Raw genomic sequence first — 15984 nt, 5'->3', positions numbered from 1 at the left:
ATACAGAGAATTGACTTTAATTTATAAGAAATCAAGCCATTCTCCAATTGATAAATGGTCAAAGGATATGAACAGACAATTTTCAGATGATGAAATTAAAACTATTTCCACTCATATGAAAGAGTGTTCCAAATCACTATTGATCAGAGAAATGCAAATTAAGACAACTCTGAGGTATCATTACACACCTGTCAGATTGGCTAAGATGACAGGAACAAATAACGATGAATGTTGGAGGGGCTGTGGGAAAACTGGGACACTGATACATTGTTGGTGGAATTGTGAAAGAATCCGGCCATTCTGGAGAGCAATCTGGAACTATGCCCAAAAAGTTATCAAACTATGCATATCCTTTGCCCCAGCCATACTACTACTGGGCTTATACCCCAAGGAAATACTAAAGAAGGGAAAGGGACCTGTATGTGCCAAAATGTTTGTGGCAGCCCTTTTCATAGTGGCTAGAAGCTGGAAGATGAATGGATGTCCATCAATTGGAGAATGGTTGGGTAAACTATGGTATATGAATGTTATGGAATATTATTGTTCTATAAGAAATGACCAACAGGAGAAATACAGAGAGGCTTGGAGAGACTTACATCAACTGATGCTGAGTGAAATGAGCAGAACTAGGAGATCATTATACACTTCAACAATGATACTGTACGAGGATGTATGCTGATGGAAGTGGATATCTTCAACATAGAGAAGAGCTAATCCAATTCCAATTGATTAATGATGGACAGAACCAGCTACATCCAGAAAAGGAACACTGGGAAATGAATGTAAACTGTTATTTTTACCTTCTGAATCCAATTCTTCCTGTGCAACAAAAAATTCGGTTCTACACAAATATATTGTATCTAGAATATACTGTAATATATTTAACATATATAATAAGACTGCTTGCCATCTGGGGGGAGGGGGTTGGGGGAGGAAGGGAAAAATCTGAATAGAAGTAAGTGCAAGGGATAATGTAAAAAATTACCCATGCATATGTACTGTCAAAAAAATGTTATAATTATAAAATAAAATAAAAAATTAAAAAAAAAAAAAAAAAGAATTCAAGTGGAGGAAGCTAGGTGGGGCAGAGGATGGAGCCGCAGGCCTGAAGTCAGGAGGACCCGAGTTCAAATTTGGTCTTGAACACTTAACATTTCCTAGCTGTGTGATCCTGGACAAGTCACTTAAATCCAGCTACCTCAGCCAAAAAAAAGAAAAAAAAATTCAAGCGAAAAACCTTCCCCATGTTGGTTGAAGGAAATAATATTTAAGGTCCTTCCCAGGCCTACTTCTGAACCTAGGTTAGGGACAATAAAACATCAGTCATCCAATCAAACAGCAAATGTTTATTCCACACCTACTGAATAGAAGGTCCTGGGCTGCAGAGAATAAGGAGGAAATTCAGATTCATCTCTCAGCCTTCCTCCTTAAATATAGTCTAACATAACAGACATATTATGTATATAATGTCAGACATAACATGTATAGACATGATAATAATAGGCAATACACAATCAGTACCCAGTGCATAAAGATCCGAGTCTAAGGAATTGGATCCAGAAGAATGGAAATGATTTGGCCTGGGAGAAACATTTTGAGAAGGGGAGACAATAGGAGGGAAGTGTCAGAAGAAAGAAGGAATCTACCGGTGTTGGACTTGAAGTCAGGAACACTTGAGTTTGAATCTTGCCAGACTGTGGAAGGCCTTGGACGGTTTGGGCTTTGATCTACAAATGACTCGAAGCCAATGATGATTTTTGAGTGGGGAGGAAGATGATGAAAATAGAATTTGGGGAAGATGAACTTGCCAACATAAATGATGAGTCAGGGAGAGATACAGACAAGGATAATGGTTAGGAGGCTACTGCAGTGAATGAGGTGATAAGGACATGGACCACTACCCAAGGAAGTTAATACAATGAGAAGTGTCCAAGAATTGAATATACTCCAGGTATGGGCAATTCCATTTTGGAGGAGGAAAGGGGAATGCATGAATACCGTGGTCAGGTCAGCTCTCTCTAAGTTCAGTCTATAACCTGAGGGGATCTGATCCTTCAGGGACCACCTGACTATGCTAAATCCCTAAGGCGGATCCCATTGACAACTCTATACACTTCCCCTTTTGCTCCTGAAGCTCTAAGCCCTGGCAGAGAGACTTAGAGCACACTGGAGTTGTTCAGTGGTAAAGGTTCCCTTGGGCAGACAAAGGGAAAAATAGAGTACCACTGGTGAAGGGATGAGGGTCCCTGATCAGGGGTGACAGAAATAGTGCTGTAACAACACTATGGTCCCCTGGGCCCTACGGAACACTTGTGGGTTTAGGAGGGACTGACTCATAAATGGACATGCCATAATGGCTCCTGGGAAACATGCCAGACTCTGAGCTGATTTGCCTTTGCATCTGCAGTTATGGACATTGTAGAAGTGCTTGGTGTTTGGCCAGAAACTATAGATAGGAAATGCTCCCTGGGAGGCCTATAAAGCCTTGTAGGGTGTTTGATTACCCTCTGGTTCTATTGATTCAAAGGCTCATGCCATACTGATTAGGATGAGATAGCCTATTGGCTTTCCCTCCCAACTACTACACTCAAACTCATGGCTTCTTAATCAAATCTCATGAACCCCAAGGCCCACACACTCCCCTTCCCCCCTCCCTATCCAGATCTCAAGATGAGGAATTCAATGAGTTATAATTCACAATGTGAAGGAGGGAGGAGCCCGTTCTGGGGAAGCTGGACATGTGAAGGGTGCTTTGGACTCAGCCATAGGCTAGGGGTAGGGGAGAAAGGAATAGTCAGGATTCATGGAATATTCGATCCCTAAAGAACCTGGAAATCACCTAGTTCAGTCCTCTCATTTAATAAATAAGGAACCTGAATCCCAGAGGAAACTGACTTCCCCAAGATCACACAGCTAATTAGGAGCAGAGCTAGGTCTCTCGGACATTGCCTCCCTTAAGTAAGGATGATTAGGAGCAGGGAGTGGGGCTGGAGACTCCCAGGCAGATTGTTCCAGGCTCTGGAATCTACAGAGTGGATTCCAATGGATTCCTAAACTGAAGGTATTTTTAAGGATTTTAACACATAGTGGTGATTGGTGGTGATGGTGATGCTGGTGGGAGAATTCAGTATTAAAGGAGACACGTTCTTATAAGAACTTCCCATACAGCCCCAATGCATCTGGACTAGGAAAAGAAAGAAACTCAGTTTAATAGAAATAGCATTGGCCTGGAAGTCAGAAGCCTTGGGGTTCAATCCTAGGCCTCCAGCAACATGCTGCATAACTCTGGACAGGTCACTTCCCTTCTCAATGATTTGGACTAGATGGTCCTATCAGCTCTAATAGTCTAGATCTTTTCTAGAATTCTAATTGGGACAAATATCTGTTACATCCCTGAGGGCTTCTTCCACAAGCCTCTGGCTTCCCAGAAAATGGCCACCATCAGGCAAAATAGGCATAGAAGAATATGTTGACACACAAAAGCAGAATGGCATTGAAGTTGCAGACTCTGGTCCAGAAGGCAGTTCGCTTCTTTCCTGCAGGTGGGGAGAATGAGATGCATGGTTCTGAGTGAGCTGGGATATAGGAGGAAGTTAGTGGGTCAGGAATGGACTGAGAAAAGGAACCTAAGAAAACAACAGTTTAACACGTGGGCCTTAGGATTTGGGAGTAGATGGGGACAGTTCTTTCTAGGGTTCCCCAGGACATCTTCCAGTCTCTGTCTCAAGGGCCTTTCTGTCACACCAACTGTCAATCTGAAGCTGGTCCAACCCTGAGGTCTCTGGGAAGGGAGGGGATTATAGAAGGTGGACCCAAAAGTTCGGTGTGATGAGTCTGATTCTACTTAGAATAGTCTAGGAGTCCCCAGAGACCACTTACCAGCTTTGTGTCCCACATCAATAGCTTCAGGAAGAGCCTCTAAAAGATTGTCCTTGGAAAGAGTCCACCACGTTAAATTCTTGATCTGTTTGAACCAAAGAAAAATTTTGAACAGGGAGTAGAAAATAAGGAATGAAAGGTGTGGGGATAAGAAGGGGGAGCATATGAAAGACAATGAAACCAGAGGAATGGGGCACATGGAAATGAGGAATATAGAGCTATCCCTGGAGTACAGGGGATGAAGAATGAGAGAAAAAGGAACCAAGAAAACATGGGAATTGAGAGATGAAGAAAAAGAGGGAAGATATGGGGATGTAGAGAACTGAAGACTCCCCAAAGGGTAATCAGACAGTTAGCTGATCCAGATTAGGGGAGAGAGTCATCATTGTGTCAGGGGATAGAGTGGAGAGATAGGGATTAGGAGGGGGCTGAGCCCTGCCTATAGGCTAGACTTCCTCAGAATGTTCCCAGTCCTAGAGTCAATCCATCCTGATGTAATGTCTGTGTGTAGGAGGTAGGGAAGAGGGGTTCAACCAGAACTTGCCCATCTAGTCCATAGATCATTAGACTCACTCTACCAAGAAATGTCTCCTAACCACATGTACCACAGCACCTGAAATTCTGTCTTTGATTTATTATACTATCTTGCCCTTATTTTGTGTCTCTCAGAAGAGAGGAAATTCTCATTTTTACACTTTAGTTTGAAGCTATTAGATCCTGGCCGGTGGGGCATTTGAGAGATGGGAAAGGGACCAGACTACACATAAACTTTGACAGGGTCAAATTTTTTTGCCCTTATACCAACTTTGCCTAACCGGTTCAGAGGATGCCAAGAAGAGAGGACCTCTGAGAACATCACCTTAGCTGCCCTCAGAACCCTTAGCATACAGAAAATATTAGTCAAGCCTGAGTTGCTCCTGCCTGCTGCACCAACACAAGGTCCCAGGAGAAAGACTATCTAGCCAAATAGGACTGCTCTGCCTTTCCTCACAGAATCCCATAAACTCCATCTACCAGAGAGGATCAATTATCCTTTCCCCACCTCAGTAGACTGGATCAGGTGTAATGAGATATTTTCTGTGTTGCTGGAGCATTAGCAAACAATTTGAGTTCCAGCACCAGTTTTTTTTTCCAACACGTTTTATTACTAACTCCTTCTGTGATCACTTCTCCTCTCTAAGACTCAATTCATTTGCCTATAAAATGAAGTTGTTGGACCAGTTCTGTCACTTATTCTGTGTGAAACTTTAAGCAAATCACTCTGGGACTCAGTTTCCTCATCTGTTAAATGAAAGGGTTGAATTAGATGACCTCCCTAGAAGTCTGATCCTATGACCCAAGATTATATAATTCTCAAGATTAGGGCAGATGGTTGTCTTTCTCCATTGATTAATATCCTGCTCAACCCAGCTGAATCATGGTTACCATGGAAGCAGTAAAGGGGATTCCTCATTAGGTAGGGTGGAAATAGATGATTTCTGATGTCTTGTCCTACTCTGAGAGTCTATGTTCTGTTTTTCAATGATTTCATAAAATGCTTAAAGTTTTATAAGCTCTATAATTATGTGGATTAGCTAATTACAGAGAATGAAATGTGGATAATTGGCTCCCTAAAGCAGGCTCCTCCTCATGTTGGCAGCCTTGGCAGATCCTCTCTCCTTGGCCAAGCAATGAGGGTCTGTGGTGATGGAGTTGGGAAAAACTGAGGAAGGGACCAGAGGCTTAGACCACAGAGCTTTCTTCTAGATGCCAGGACTGACCAGGAGAGCTTGATGAGTGCAATGAACTCTGGGCTAAGAATTGGGACATTTCAATCTAGCCACTAGCTAGTTGTGACCTTAGGGAAAATCTTTTTTCCTTTTCCTAAATTTTAGTTTCTTCCTCTATAAAAATAATATTTAGAGAAATGATCTCTAAGGTTCCTGTCAGGTGTAACATTTCATAGTTCTATAAATGCAAGGCAGATTATTGATGTCCTTAGGGGAACAAAGAGAAAAAGCTGATCAAAGGGATTCTGGGTAGGGAATCTAGAAGAACTATTAAATTTAGGATTTGAATGGCTGTAGGGAATCCAGCTTTTACCAAAAAATTTGAATATGGAGTAAAGAAAAAAATCCAACAAATAATCCCCCCCACCAAAACAAACAAACAAACAAACAAAAAAACCAAACAAACAAAAAACCTCAACACAAAACTTAAATTCCAAAGATGGATGTTAAAGGTCAGTCAGGATTCACCAAGGTGAGAGGATTGTGAGAATAGAAGGAAGAATGGAAAAAGATTGAAATAATCTTTAAAGAAGAATGTCAGGCTGAGTCCAGTGAATAAACTGAATACTAGTCATTTATTTTTGGTGTCAAAGAATCTATATCCTATCCTGGCTCTGCTTCTTTGGACTTGGGCAAATCTCTTTGAACTCTTTCTTCAAATATAAAATAATTTGGATGATGATATTAAAATTTCTTTTTTTTCTCTCTTTGTCCATTAGGTTGTTTAATCTATAAATAAATTATGCCTGGAATTTACTTACATTAGATTTTTTTTTACTCCAAATGATGATAAGCTTATCACTCATTCTGGAAAAATTTGGATATGAGATGAATATGGGTCCTGAATAAATATATGAATGTGATGATGGCCGAGGCACTAACAAAAAATATGAGAAATCTATTTTTATTAAGAGTTCTAGCAAGGAATAGGAGAAACAAAAAAGAGTAGTAGAGCTAAGAAGGGAAACTAAACAGAGATAGACTGAGAGCAGGAAAAGGCCGGTCTTAAGGGACTGACTTGATGAATGGAGTCAGTGCTGGAGGGGATGTATATTTTAGGATAATTTTTCTCCTAAGAGGAATAAATCTAGATTCTGTAACCTTGTTGTACACTTGTAAATGCTAATTTGTGCTTAGGGTATGTCTCTAGTTGTTCTTATATATGTAATACATTAGCTTTGTGTCACTCAGAACTGATCTCTGAATGCTGCTGCTAGGGAGGCTGGTGGAAGAGAGAAAAGTGGGACATTTTATGGTGACCAGGTGACCTTCTTCTGGAAGAAGATCTTCAATTCAGGAGTAGCAGAAGGAACCATGGAATTGGAAGGAAGAAAGGAAAGATACTCAAGATTGGATTTTTGTTACAAGGCACAACCATGGCCATGGGTCGTATAGTGGGAGATAGTTGTGGACTTAGTAACCAGAAGGAATAACCGTCAGAAAATCTTTGGGAATCATGCTAGGAATGCTTAGCCCATTCTGGGACAAATGGTAATGAGAATTTTTGGATTAATTTTGTCTTCCTGCATCTTCCTGCTCCACCCTATCCCCTCAGTAATAGGACAGGTGGAGTTTAGATGACTCCCAGAACACAAACTTTCCAAGAAATGACCCCATTTCCAGGTGACCTCCTTTCCTATACTGAATGGGAGAGTGTGAGTCATCAACAGGCTCCTTGGAGTCATCCAGGCCCCTCTATAGGCTGAAAGTTCAAAGTTTACCAATGACTTGAGTAGAATCTAGGTAGGAAAATATAATTAAGCAATGTCCTATTCTGATGGAAGGCTACCTCCCTCTTCTAGGGAAAGGACCAGATTATTTGAGAGGGGAGATTAAATCACCTAGATCCCCTTGTAGATAGGGGAAAAACTCATCTGGACACCTTGGGCCAGCTCACCTGAGATTCATCAGGAGGTGGAGTTAGCAGACTAACAGCAGTACCTACAGCAATAGTGATGGAGAAGAGCACTATGGAGAAGTGAAGATAGTGAAAGTTGTGGAGCACAGCTGGCCGGTTATCTGGGAAGCCGCAAGGTGGCTCAGGGTAAACAAATTCCAGGATCATCCGGGTAGCTCCCACTACCAGTCCTGTCATCAGGCCCCAGAAGGCCCCCTATAGAAAAAGGAACCATAGTTACATACTCTCTCCCCTCCCTCCTGCCTTTTCTCTCATCACCCAAGCTATTCTTTCCCATATTCATGAAGTCTGAAATTCCTTTATCTGATCATAATCTATTGTTTATTCCATCTCTCCGTCTGCCTTGCCACTACAAGCCCTGTTCTTCCTCCTTACTGTCCCTTTAATCTCTCTACCTTTAATCCTTTCTCAGGTTATCACTCCTTTTCTGACTAAACTATTTTTGCCTTTCCCATCTTGACCCCTTGCTGAACCAGTTCAACTCCACAAAGTCCTCGTCTCTAAGGCCTCTTGACCCTTTACTCTTTCAAACATCTTGCCATGCTAAAACTTCCATCTTGGATTATTCCCATTATCCACTGCCTTCACTTTTACTCAGGTGCAGCTGAACCGAACTGGAGAAGATCATGAAATCCTGCTGACCAGGTTCACTATAAATTTATTTTCCATAAACTCAATGGGGCCTTCATTGCAACAAGACAATCCTTTTATACCTCCCTAATAAATTCACTATCTCATCCACCATAGTGTCTTTTCCAAACCTTTTCATCCTTCCTCAAACCTCCCACAGTTCCTCTTCCCTCCACTTTCTTACTTTGTTTCATATTTTATTGAAAAAATACTAAAATCATCTACCTAGAATTCCTCCTTTGCCTCTTGACCTCATCTTACAATATTTAGATATAATACTATCTCTTCATTTATTATTGATTTGCATGAAGAGGTGGGCCTTTTCCTGGACAAGACAAATCCCTCTACATGCACAAGTGATCCCATTCCAGCCCATCTTCTCTAGCATATTGCCCCTTCTATCATCCACACTCTCTCACTAGTCTTCAGATTCTTCCTGTCTACTGGATACTTGTCTGCTACCTACAAACACTCCAACACCTCCCCCATTCTCAAAAAAAAAAAAAATCCTCACTTGATCCATCCATCATCCAAGGTTCTTCTCTTTTGTTACTAAGTCCTTGAGAAAGATAAGATCAATATTCTCAACTTCCTTTCCTCTCACTTTCTTAACCCTCTACAATCTGGCTTTTAACTTTATTATATTGAAACTGCTCTTTTCAAAGTTATTAATGATCTCTTTACTGCCAAATCTCTCATCCTTCTTGACATTTATACAGTCTTTGACCCCAATGATTTTCTTCTTTATACTCCCTTTTCTCTAGGTTTTCATAATACTGCCATCTCCTACTTCTCTTTCTAGCTTTTAGACAAACTTTTCTCTTCTTTCCCAGATTTTCATCCAGATTGCACCTACTCACCAACCATGGGTTTCTTCTGACACCCTGTCCTCATCTCCCCCATACTATTTCTCTTGGTGATTTTACCAGCTTCCATTAATTCAATCATTGTCTCTATAAAGATGATCCTCAGGTCTTCTTTGTCTCTCTCCTGATGTCCACTCTCAAATATCTAAATATCTATTAAATATCTCAAATTAGATTTCCCATAGACATCTTCAACTCAACATGTCTAAAATTGAAGTAATTTTATTTTCCCCTAAACTCTCTTCTCTTCTATCTTCCTTCTTATTGTAAATGGTATCTACATCCTCCTAATCACCTACGCTCACAACCTAGGCACAATTTTGGACTGTTCACTCTCTCTTACCCATCTCATATCCAATCTGCTATCAAATTCTGTCATTTCTACCTTCTTACCACATATATGCACATATATTTATATACTTACACATATATACATACATATGTATATATAGGTAAATAGATGACTATCTATCTTTATCTCCCCTTTTCTCCTCTAACACTATCACAATTCTGGTACAGCTCTTTATCATTCATACTTGTTATAACAGCCTTCTGGCTAGTCTCTCTCTCTCTCTCTCTCTCAAATTTCTCCTCTCTACAATCCATCATCTATTTAGCTGTCAAATTGATTTTCCTTATGGGCAAATCACAAGTAGTTCACCTTCCTTTCCATTCAATAAACTCAGGAGGTTCCCTATTACTTCCAGATCAAATATAAAATCCTCTTGTTTAATTTTTAAAGTCTTTCATAACCTTTCTACTTTTCCAAAGTCTTTTTATACCTGATTCCCTCATCATCCCTCACCCCTAGATTCTATGATTCAAAGACACTGCCTTCTTTGCTATTCCTTGAATAAGAAAGTCTCCTGACTCCATGCATTTTTATTGGCTGTCTCCTATATGTAGAATAGTCTTTCACCTCCTCTTAACTTCCCAGCTTTCCTGGCTTCCTTTATGCTTCAGCTAAAGTCCCATTTTCAGTAAGAAGTTTTCCCCAATCCTCAATCCCCAAACTGTCTCAATGAAATTAACTCCAATTTATTCTCTTTCTCTCCCTCTCCATATATGTGTGTGTGTGTGTGTATGTATAAAATTCACACATACATACATATATGTTGTTTGTACATGGCTGTCTACATGATGTCTTTTGGCTTTTACTGTGAGATCCTTGACAACAAGGATTGGTTTTTGCTTCTTTTTCTTTTAATCCCTGGAGCTTAGTGCTTTCTTGGCACATAGTAGATGCTTATTAAATACTTATTGACTGACTGACTTCTCTGAGCCTCAATTTTATCATCTATAAAATAAGGGAGTTGGACTTGATGACCTTTAAGAATTCTTCCAGCTCTAAATCTATGAACCCATGAATGATAAAAACAACACAGCCCTTGCCTTCGATGTGCTTATATTTTATCAAATATAAGTAGCAGTCAATATTATAGATCATTAAAAATCAAAGATAACAGAATACTTTCTGCAAGAAGTGTACTAGTCACTGTAGGCATCAGACTAGATCTCCTTAGAAAAATGGCAGCGGAGTCAGTTTTGAAGGAGCCATGGATTGCATAAGGCAGAGATGAAGAGGGACTGCATTCCAGGTATGGAGATCAACAAAATCACAGGGATAGGAGATGGATTGTCACATATAGGAAACAGTAAGTAGGTCAGTTTATTTGGAATGTAGAATGTTCAAAAGAGAGCAATGTGCAATAAGGCCGGAAATTTAGACTGTAGTCTGATTGTGAGGGACTTTAAAAGTCAAATTAAATTTATATTTTATACTGGAGGCAAACAGATATGAGAATCATCTTCATCAAGCAAAGGAATGACAGTGTCCGATCTAGGCTTTTGGAATATTAGTTTGGCAGTTCTTGGGAAGATAGATTGTAGAGGGATGAACCTAGATGAAGATATTGCAACAATCCAGATGAAAGATAATAAGAGCCTAAACCAGCAGGCACCAGGCTAAGAAGGAGGGGAGAATTCTCAAGTCCAGGTCCAATCATGTCATTGTCTTACCTGGAAATTTCCACTGCTCCTTTTTTGTCTGGCATAATTATAAACTTTTCTATTTGACTTTAAAGTCTTTCATGAAAGTGCAGGGAGAGTCAAAGATGAATCCAAGGTTGAGAACTGAAGTTATTGGGTTATATGTTGTTTTCAATACCAATAAAAATTAAAAGCAGAGAAGAGGATATAGAAAAAAAAAAATAGTAGGTTCTCTTTGGGGATTGGTGAGTTGATATATCTATGAGATTTCTATGAGACAAATGGTGAAGTAGGACTATAGTTCAGAAGAGTGAATAAGGCTGGATATATATATATATATATATATATATATATATATATATATATATATATATATATATATATGTTAGCTTTCTGCATGGGGATGATAGTTGAACTCAAGGGAGCTGTTGAGATCACCAAGATTGTAGGATGCAAACTTGAGATACTCCTAGGCATAGGGGGTGGGACATGGGTGATGAACTAGCAAAGACTGAGAAGAAGCAGCCAGAGAGAAGCTAGAATGAGAAGAGAAAAGTATCAGAAAAACCCATGGAGGAGGAAATATTCAAAAAGAGAGACTGTTCAGCAGTGTCAAATGTTGACAAGCGATCAAAAAAAAAAGGATGAAGACTAACAAAAGGCTACTAGACCTCTTCAGTTCCCTTCTCTTTTGTTCAACTTCTAATCTATCCATTCTTTCCAGAACAATGGCGTACGGTAATTGCCACCATTCAAGGGACCTGGCCTCTCTGGGTAATCTTTTCCTTCTGGTGTCCAGATCCAGGAATCATTTTATTTTCTTTGTCCTACCCATATTTCAGCTCAGAGTTAGCATTTTTCCAAGGGAACTTTTACTAGGAACTGATGTATTCCCAAAGTCTTGGGAGTGTCAGATACTGTTCTATGTACTGTATCATTTCATCCTCATGACAACCCTGGGAAATGGGTGATTTTATGACCCCCATTTTACAGTTGAGGAAACAGAGGTTAAAGGGCTTGTCCTAGATCATACAACTAGCACAAATCTGAGAGGAGATTTGAACTCAGGTCTTTCTGATTTTAAGACCAGTGCTTTAACCACTGTACCACCAAGCTGTATAGAACAATGAAGACATCAGAGAAAAGACAGAGTTTCTCAATTATTTTCTTGTTTCTATTTTCTCTGCCAAGGAGAATGTCTTATATTGGAGATGACAAGTCAAAAAATTTCCAAGTAAGGAAATAGTAAGAAAGCTTCCCTAGTGAACTAAGATCACCTGACCCAGAGGAATTGCATACTCAGGTATTAAAAGAACTGTGATTGCTGAGCATTGTCAGTGATTTCTAAAGATCATGGAAAACAAGAGAAATGCCATCAAATTGGAGAATGGGAAATGTCCTATTTTTTTTTAAAGAGCACAGTCTGAAAACTGTAAACCTGTGAGTCTACATTGGATTCCTTCTTCAATGGCCTCCATTCCAGGAAAAAAACATTAAAAGGGTAGATAGTGAACATCTAAAAAGGAAGCAGTTTTACAAAGGGCCAATATGGCTTTATCAAGATAAAATAAGAGACAAACCTCATTTGCCTTTTTTAAAAAGCCAGATTATTAAATGGAATAGATAAATAGAATTCAGTAGACACAGTTTATTTGGATTGTATTAATTTTTTGACAAAGCATCTCATATTCTTGTGGAGACGATGGGAGATTATGGATTAGTTGACAACACAATTAGATTTAGAAATAATTGGATGGTTGTGCTCAAAGAATGTTAATGGTTTAGTGTCAGATTTTATCTGTGCTATCTAACATTTTTATCTGTGTCTAGGATATTGACATTTATGGCATGCTCATCAAACCTCAAGACTACCCAATGGTGGGAAGCAAGGCTAATATACTAGATGATACAGTCCCAAAAGGCTCATGACAAACTAGCGCAGTGGGCTGAATCTAATAAGATGAAATTCAATAAAAGTTCAATGTAAAATCTTACATAAGGGTAAAAAAAATTCAGCCTCACAAGTTCAAGATGAGAGAGTTGTGGTTAGATAGTAACTGTTTCAAAAAAGATTTGAAGGTTGCTGTATGAAGATGTATTCTGATGGAAGTGGATATCTTCAACATAAAGACTATCCAACTCACTTCCAGGTATCAATGATGGACAGAAATAACTACACCCAGAGAAGGAACACTGGGAAGTGAATGTAAATTGTTAGCACTACTGTCTATCTACCCAGGTTATTTATACCTTCGGAATCTAATACTTAATGTGCAACAAGAAAATGGTATTTAGACACATATATTGTATCTAGGTTATATTGTAACACATGTAAGATGTATGGGATTGCCTGTCATCTAAGGGAGGGAGTAGAGGGAGGGAGGGGATAATTGGGAAAAATGAATACAAGGGATAATATTATAAAAAAAATTACTCATGCATATATACTGTGGGGAAAAATTCTAAATAAAAAAAAATTTAAAAAAAAAAAAGATTTGAAGGCTTAAGTAGATTCTAAGCATCATGGGATGTGGTAGCCAAAATATTTCATGCAATCTTGGGCTATACTACTTGGGATATGCCAGACAGGAATAGGGAAACAATAAGTCTTGCTGTAATCTACCCTCATCATTTATTGTGTTCCACACTGGATAACACAATTTAGGAAGGCATTGATAAATTAGAGAATATCCAGAGGAAGATAACTGAGATGGTGAAAGGCCTTGAATATGGATTCATCTGACGACCAGATAAAAGGATGAGGGGGCAGAGAGAGTGTTTAGTTTGGAGAAGAGAAGACAATTTTGGAAGAACAATGATGTGGAAGAAGGACTAGATTGCCAAATCAGTAGCAATGAATGGAAATTGAAAAAGAAATTGTGTCTTAATATCAAGGAAATCTTCCTGAGTAGAACAACCTGCTTCAAAAAGTGGTGGATTGCCCCTTTTTGGAGGTCTTTGAGCAAAAACTGGACAAGCACATGCTAGGTCTGTTATAGAGAGAATTCCCTTAATTTAGGGCTCAGACTCTATGATAACGGAGAACCTTTCCAAATCTCAAAATCTGTGACACTATGAAAGCCCCTCTCTCTTGGTGAAAGGATAGTGGGAAGCTTTTAGGTTGTTCCTCGGCTCTTTGTGAGGCTGTAGTACCTGTGGGGTAGCAGAGGCTTTCCCAGACCTTAGAGCTGTAGAAACACTCTTCTTCTCTGAGTCCCCTCCAGTTCTGACTCCCTCTCTCTCTTCATACTCCCCCTCCTCTACCAGCCATAGCCACAATCTGTAAGAAGTGTATTCCTCCCAGGGTTGCTCCATATTGCTTGAGTGATAACTGGCACACACTTTGGCATCTGGGCTGCCCACTAGTTCCCGAGAAGGAACTGATCAAGTCTTGCAAAACATGTAGGTTATCAGAGAAACTGAAACACTTCCTCTAAGAAGTCTGATAAACACTCTTGGGAGCCTCCAGAAATACAGCACTACAACTAATACTAATAAAAGTAACACACACACACAAAAGATTATTAAAAAAAAAACTCACATATATATATATGGCTGGTTTACAAAGTGCTTTCCTCACAACAATCTCATGAAATAACTATTGCAAGTATTATAATCCCCATTTTCAAGATTGAGAAGCGGAGACTCAGAGAAATTAAGGGATTTACTTAAAGTTGTACAATTAACAAGTTATTGGAGCCAGGATTCTTGAAATCAATTCCAATGCCATTTCCACCAAGCTGCATTGCTTCTATATTTCCTCTGGCTGAGACTGCTTTTATAATCCTTGAAATCAAACCTAAAGGCCTGAACCTAAAATCCTAAATTCCCCACTCAGTCCTATCCCCATTCAGACCCAGGTTGACACTTTCCAGAGGAAAAGAGTATCTCATTATCTGCTGGGTAGTCACTACTCTCCAACCACTCTTGGTGTATGTTGGCACTGATTTCCTTGGTGACATCACAATCTTACCTCTGGGAACTTTGGTATCATGGGGATTTACCCAATTACTGGGTAGAACAGAATCCTTATTCATCCATTCATCCATCCCTGCTATTCCCTTGTCAATCCACTCAGAAATCCTTGTCTTCTCTTTTTCTTAACTAAGTACACATGATCATTTCCCCTTGCCCCTCACTCATGGCTCTTTACTCACCTGTTCATTGGCCCGATTCCAAAATACTCCTAGGATGAAGACAGCTGTGACTGGGGGTGCCAGGGAACTGGTGACCACCTGCATGTAGATGAAGAGCTGGCCACTTTTGGAGCCCTGGAGGACTGGGATCCAGACTACACTAATGCCAATGAGGACCACAATAACCAACCTGTAGAAGAAACGTCACTGTCACCCAGCAGTGAACATGCCATCCCCATTATTTCAGTCCATTTCTCCCCCTCAAGCCTCTGTACTAGAACTTGAGGGAGAGAAAATTAGAATGAGAATAGTCCTCTACTCTCCAACAACTCTATCTTCTCTGTTTCTGTACCTACTGCTCTGGGCCTTGGAGAAAATGAGGATCTGCAGAGGAAAACTTGGTATAGCACACACTCCTTATTCCCCACACTAACCTTAACTGTTCCATTCCCCATTCATGATTGTATTATGTGTGTCCCCCAAGATTGCCTAGTCTAGGGCTGAGGGCACAGTAAGTGTGATGAATTGACTGAATGACAAACTGAATCCTGGTTACCAGGGCTAGGCTAGAATTAAAGATTACTTAGCAGGGATGTGTCTAGAAAACATTTGGGAATAGTTTTGATACATATGATGGTAATCCAATCATATAGGTTTCCTCTTTTTCTCCAGTCATTTGCTGGTCTGAGACCCTAATCCTATACTCTTTCTCAGAAGGGTACTCTCCCTATCCTCAAACCCCATAGACCCACTGATCAAAGATCTTGAATTACAAAGCTCTGGAACAGCAAATTCCA

The 15984-nt window shown here is 39.8% G+C and overlaps 1 protein-coding gene across 1 annotated transcript in view; it reads right to left on the bottom strand.

The window, feature by feature from the left end:
• Window positions 1–1334: 1334 nt before the first annotated feature.
• The window catches only part of SLC5A10 (solute carrier family 5 member 10), a 183773-nt gene continuing 169123 nt past the window's right edge, over window positions 1335–15984 (bottom strand). The window contains exons 12-15 of the mRNA XM_074281708.1: window positions 15209–15377; window positions 7546–7761; window positions 3880–3964; window positions 1335–3536 (exon numbers count right to left, since the gene is read on the bottom strand). Coding sequence (XP_074137809.1) covers window positions 3442–3536; window positions 3880–3964; window positions 7546–7761; window positions 15209–15377 — 565 coding nt within the window. The 3' untranslated portion in view covers window positions 1335–3441. The remainder of the gene's footprint in view (window positions 3537–3879; window positions 3965–7545; window positions 7762–15208; window positions 15378–15984) is intronic.

This window comes from Sminthopsis crassicaudata, chromosome 1 (genome assembly GCF_048593235.1).
Source record: "Sminthopsis crassicaudata isolate SCR6 chromosome 1, ASM4859323v1, whole genome shotgun sequence".
NCBI classification, from domain to species: Eukaryota; Metazoa; Chordata; class Mammalia; order Dasyuromorphia; family Dasyuridae; genus Sminthopsis; species Sminthopsis crassicaudata.
The sequence above is the reverse complement of the archived record's forward strand: the minus strand, read 5'-3'. Positions and strand labels throughout refer to the sequence as shown.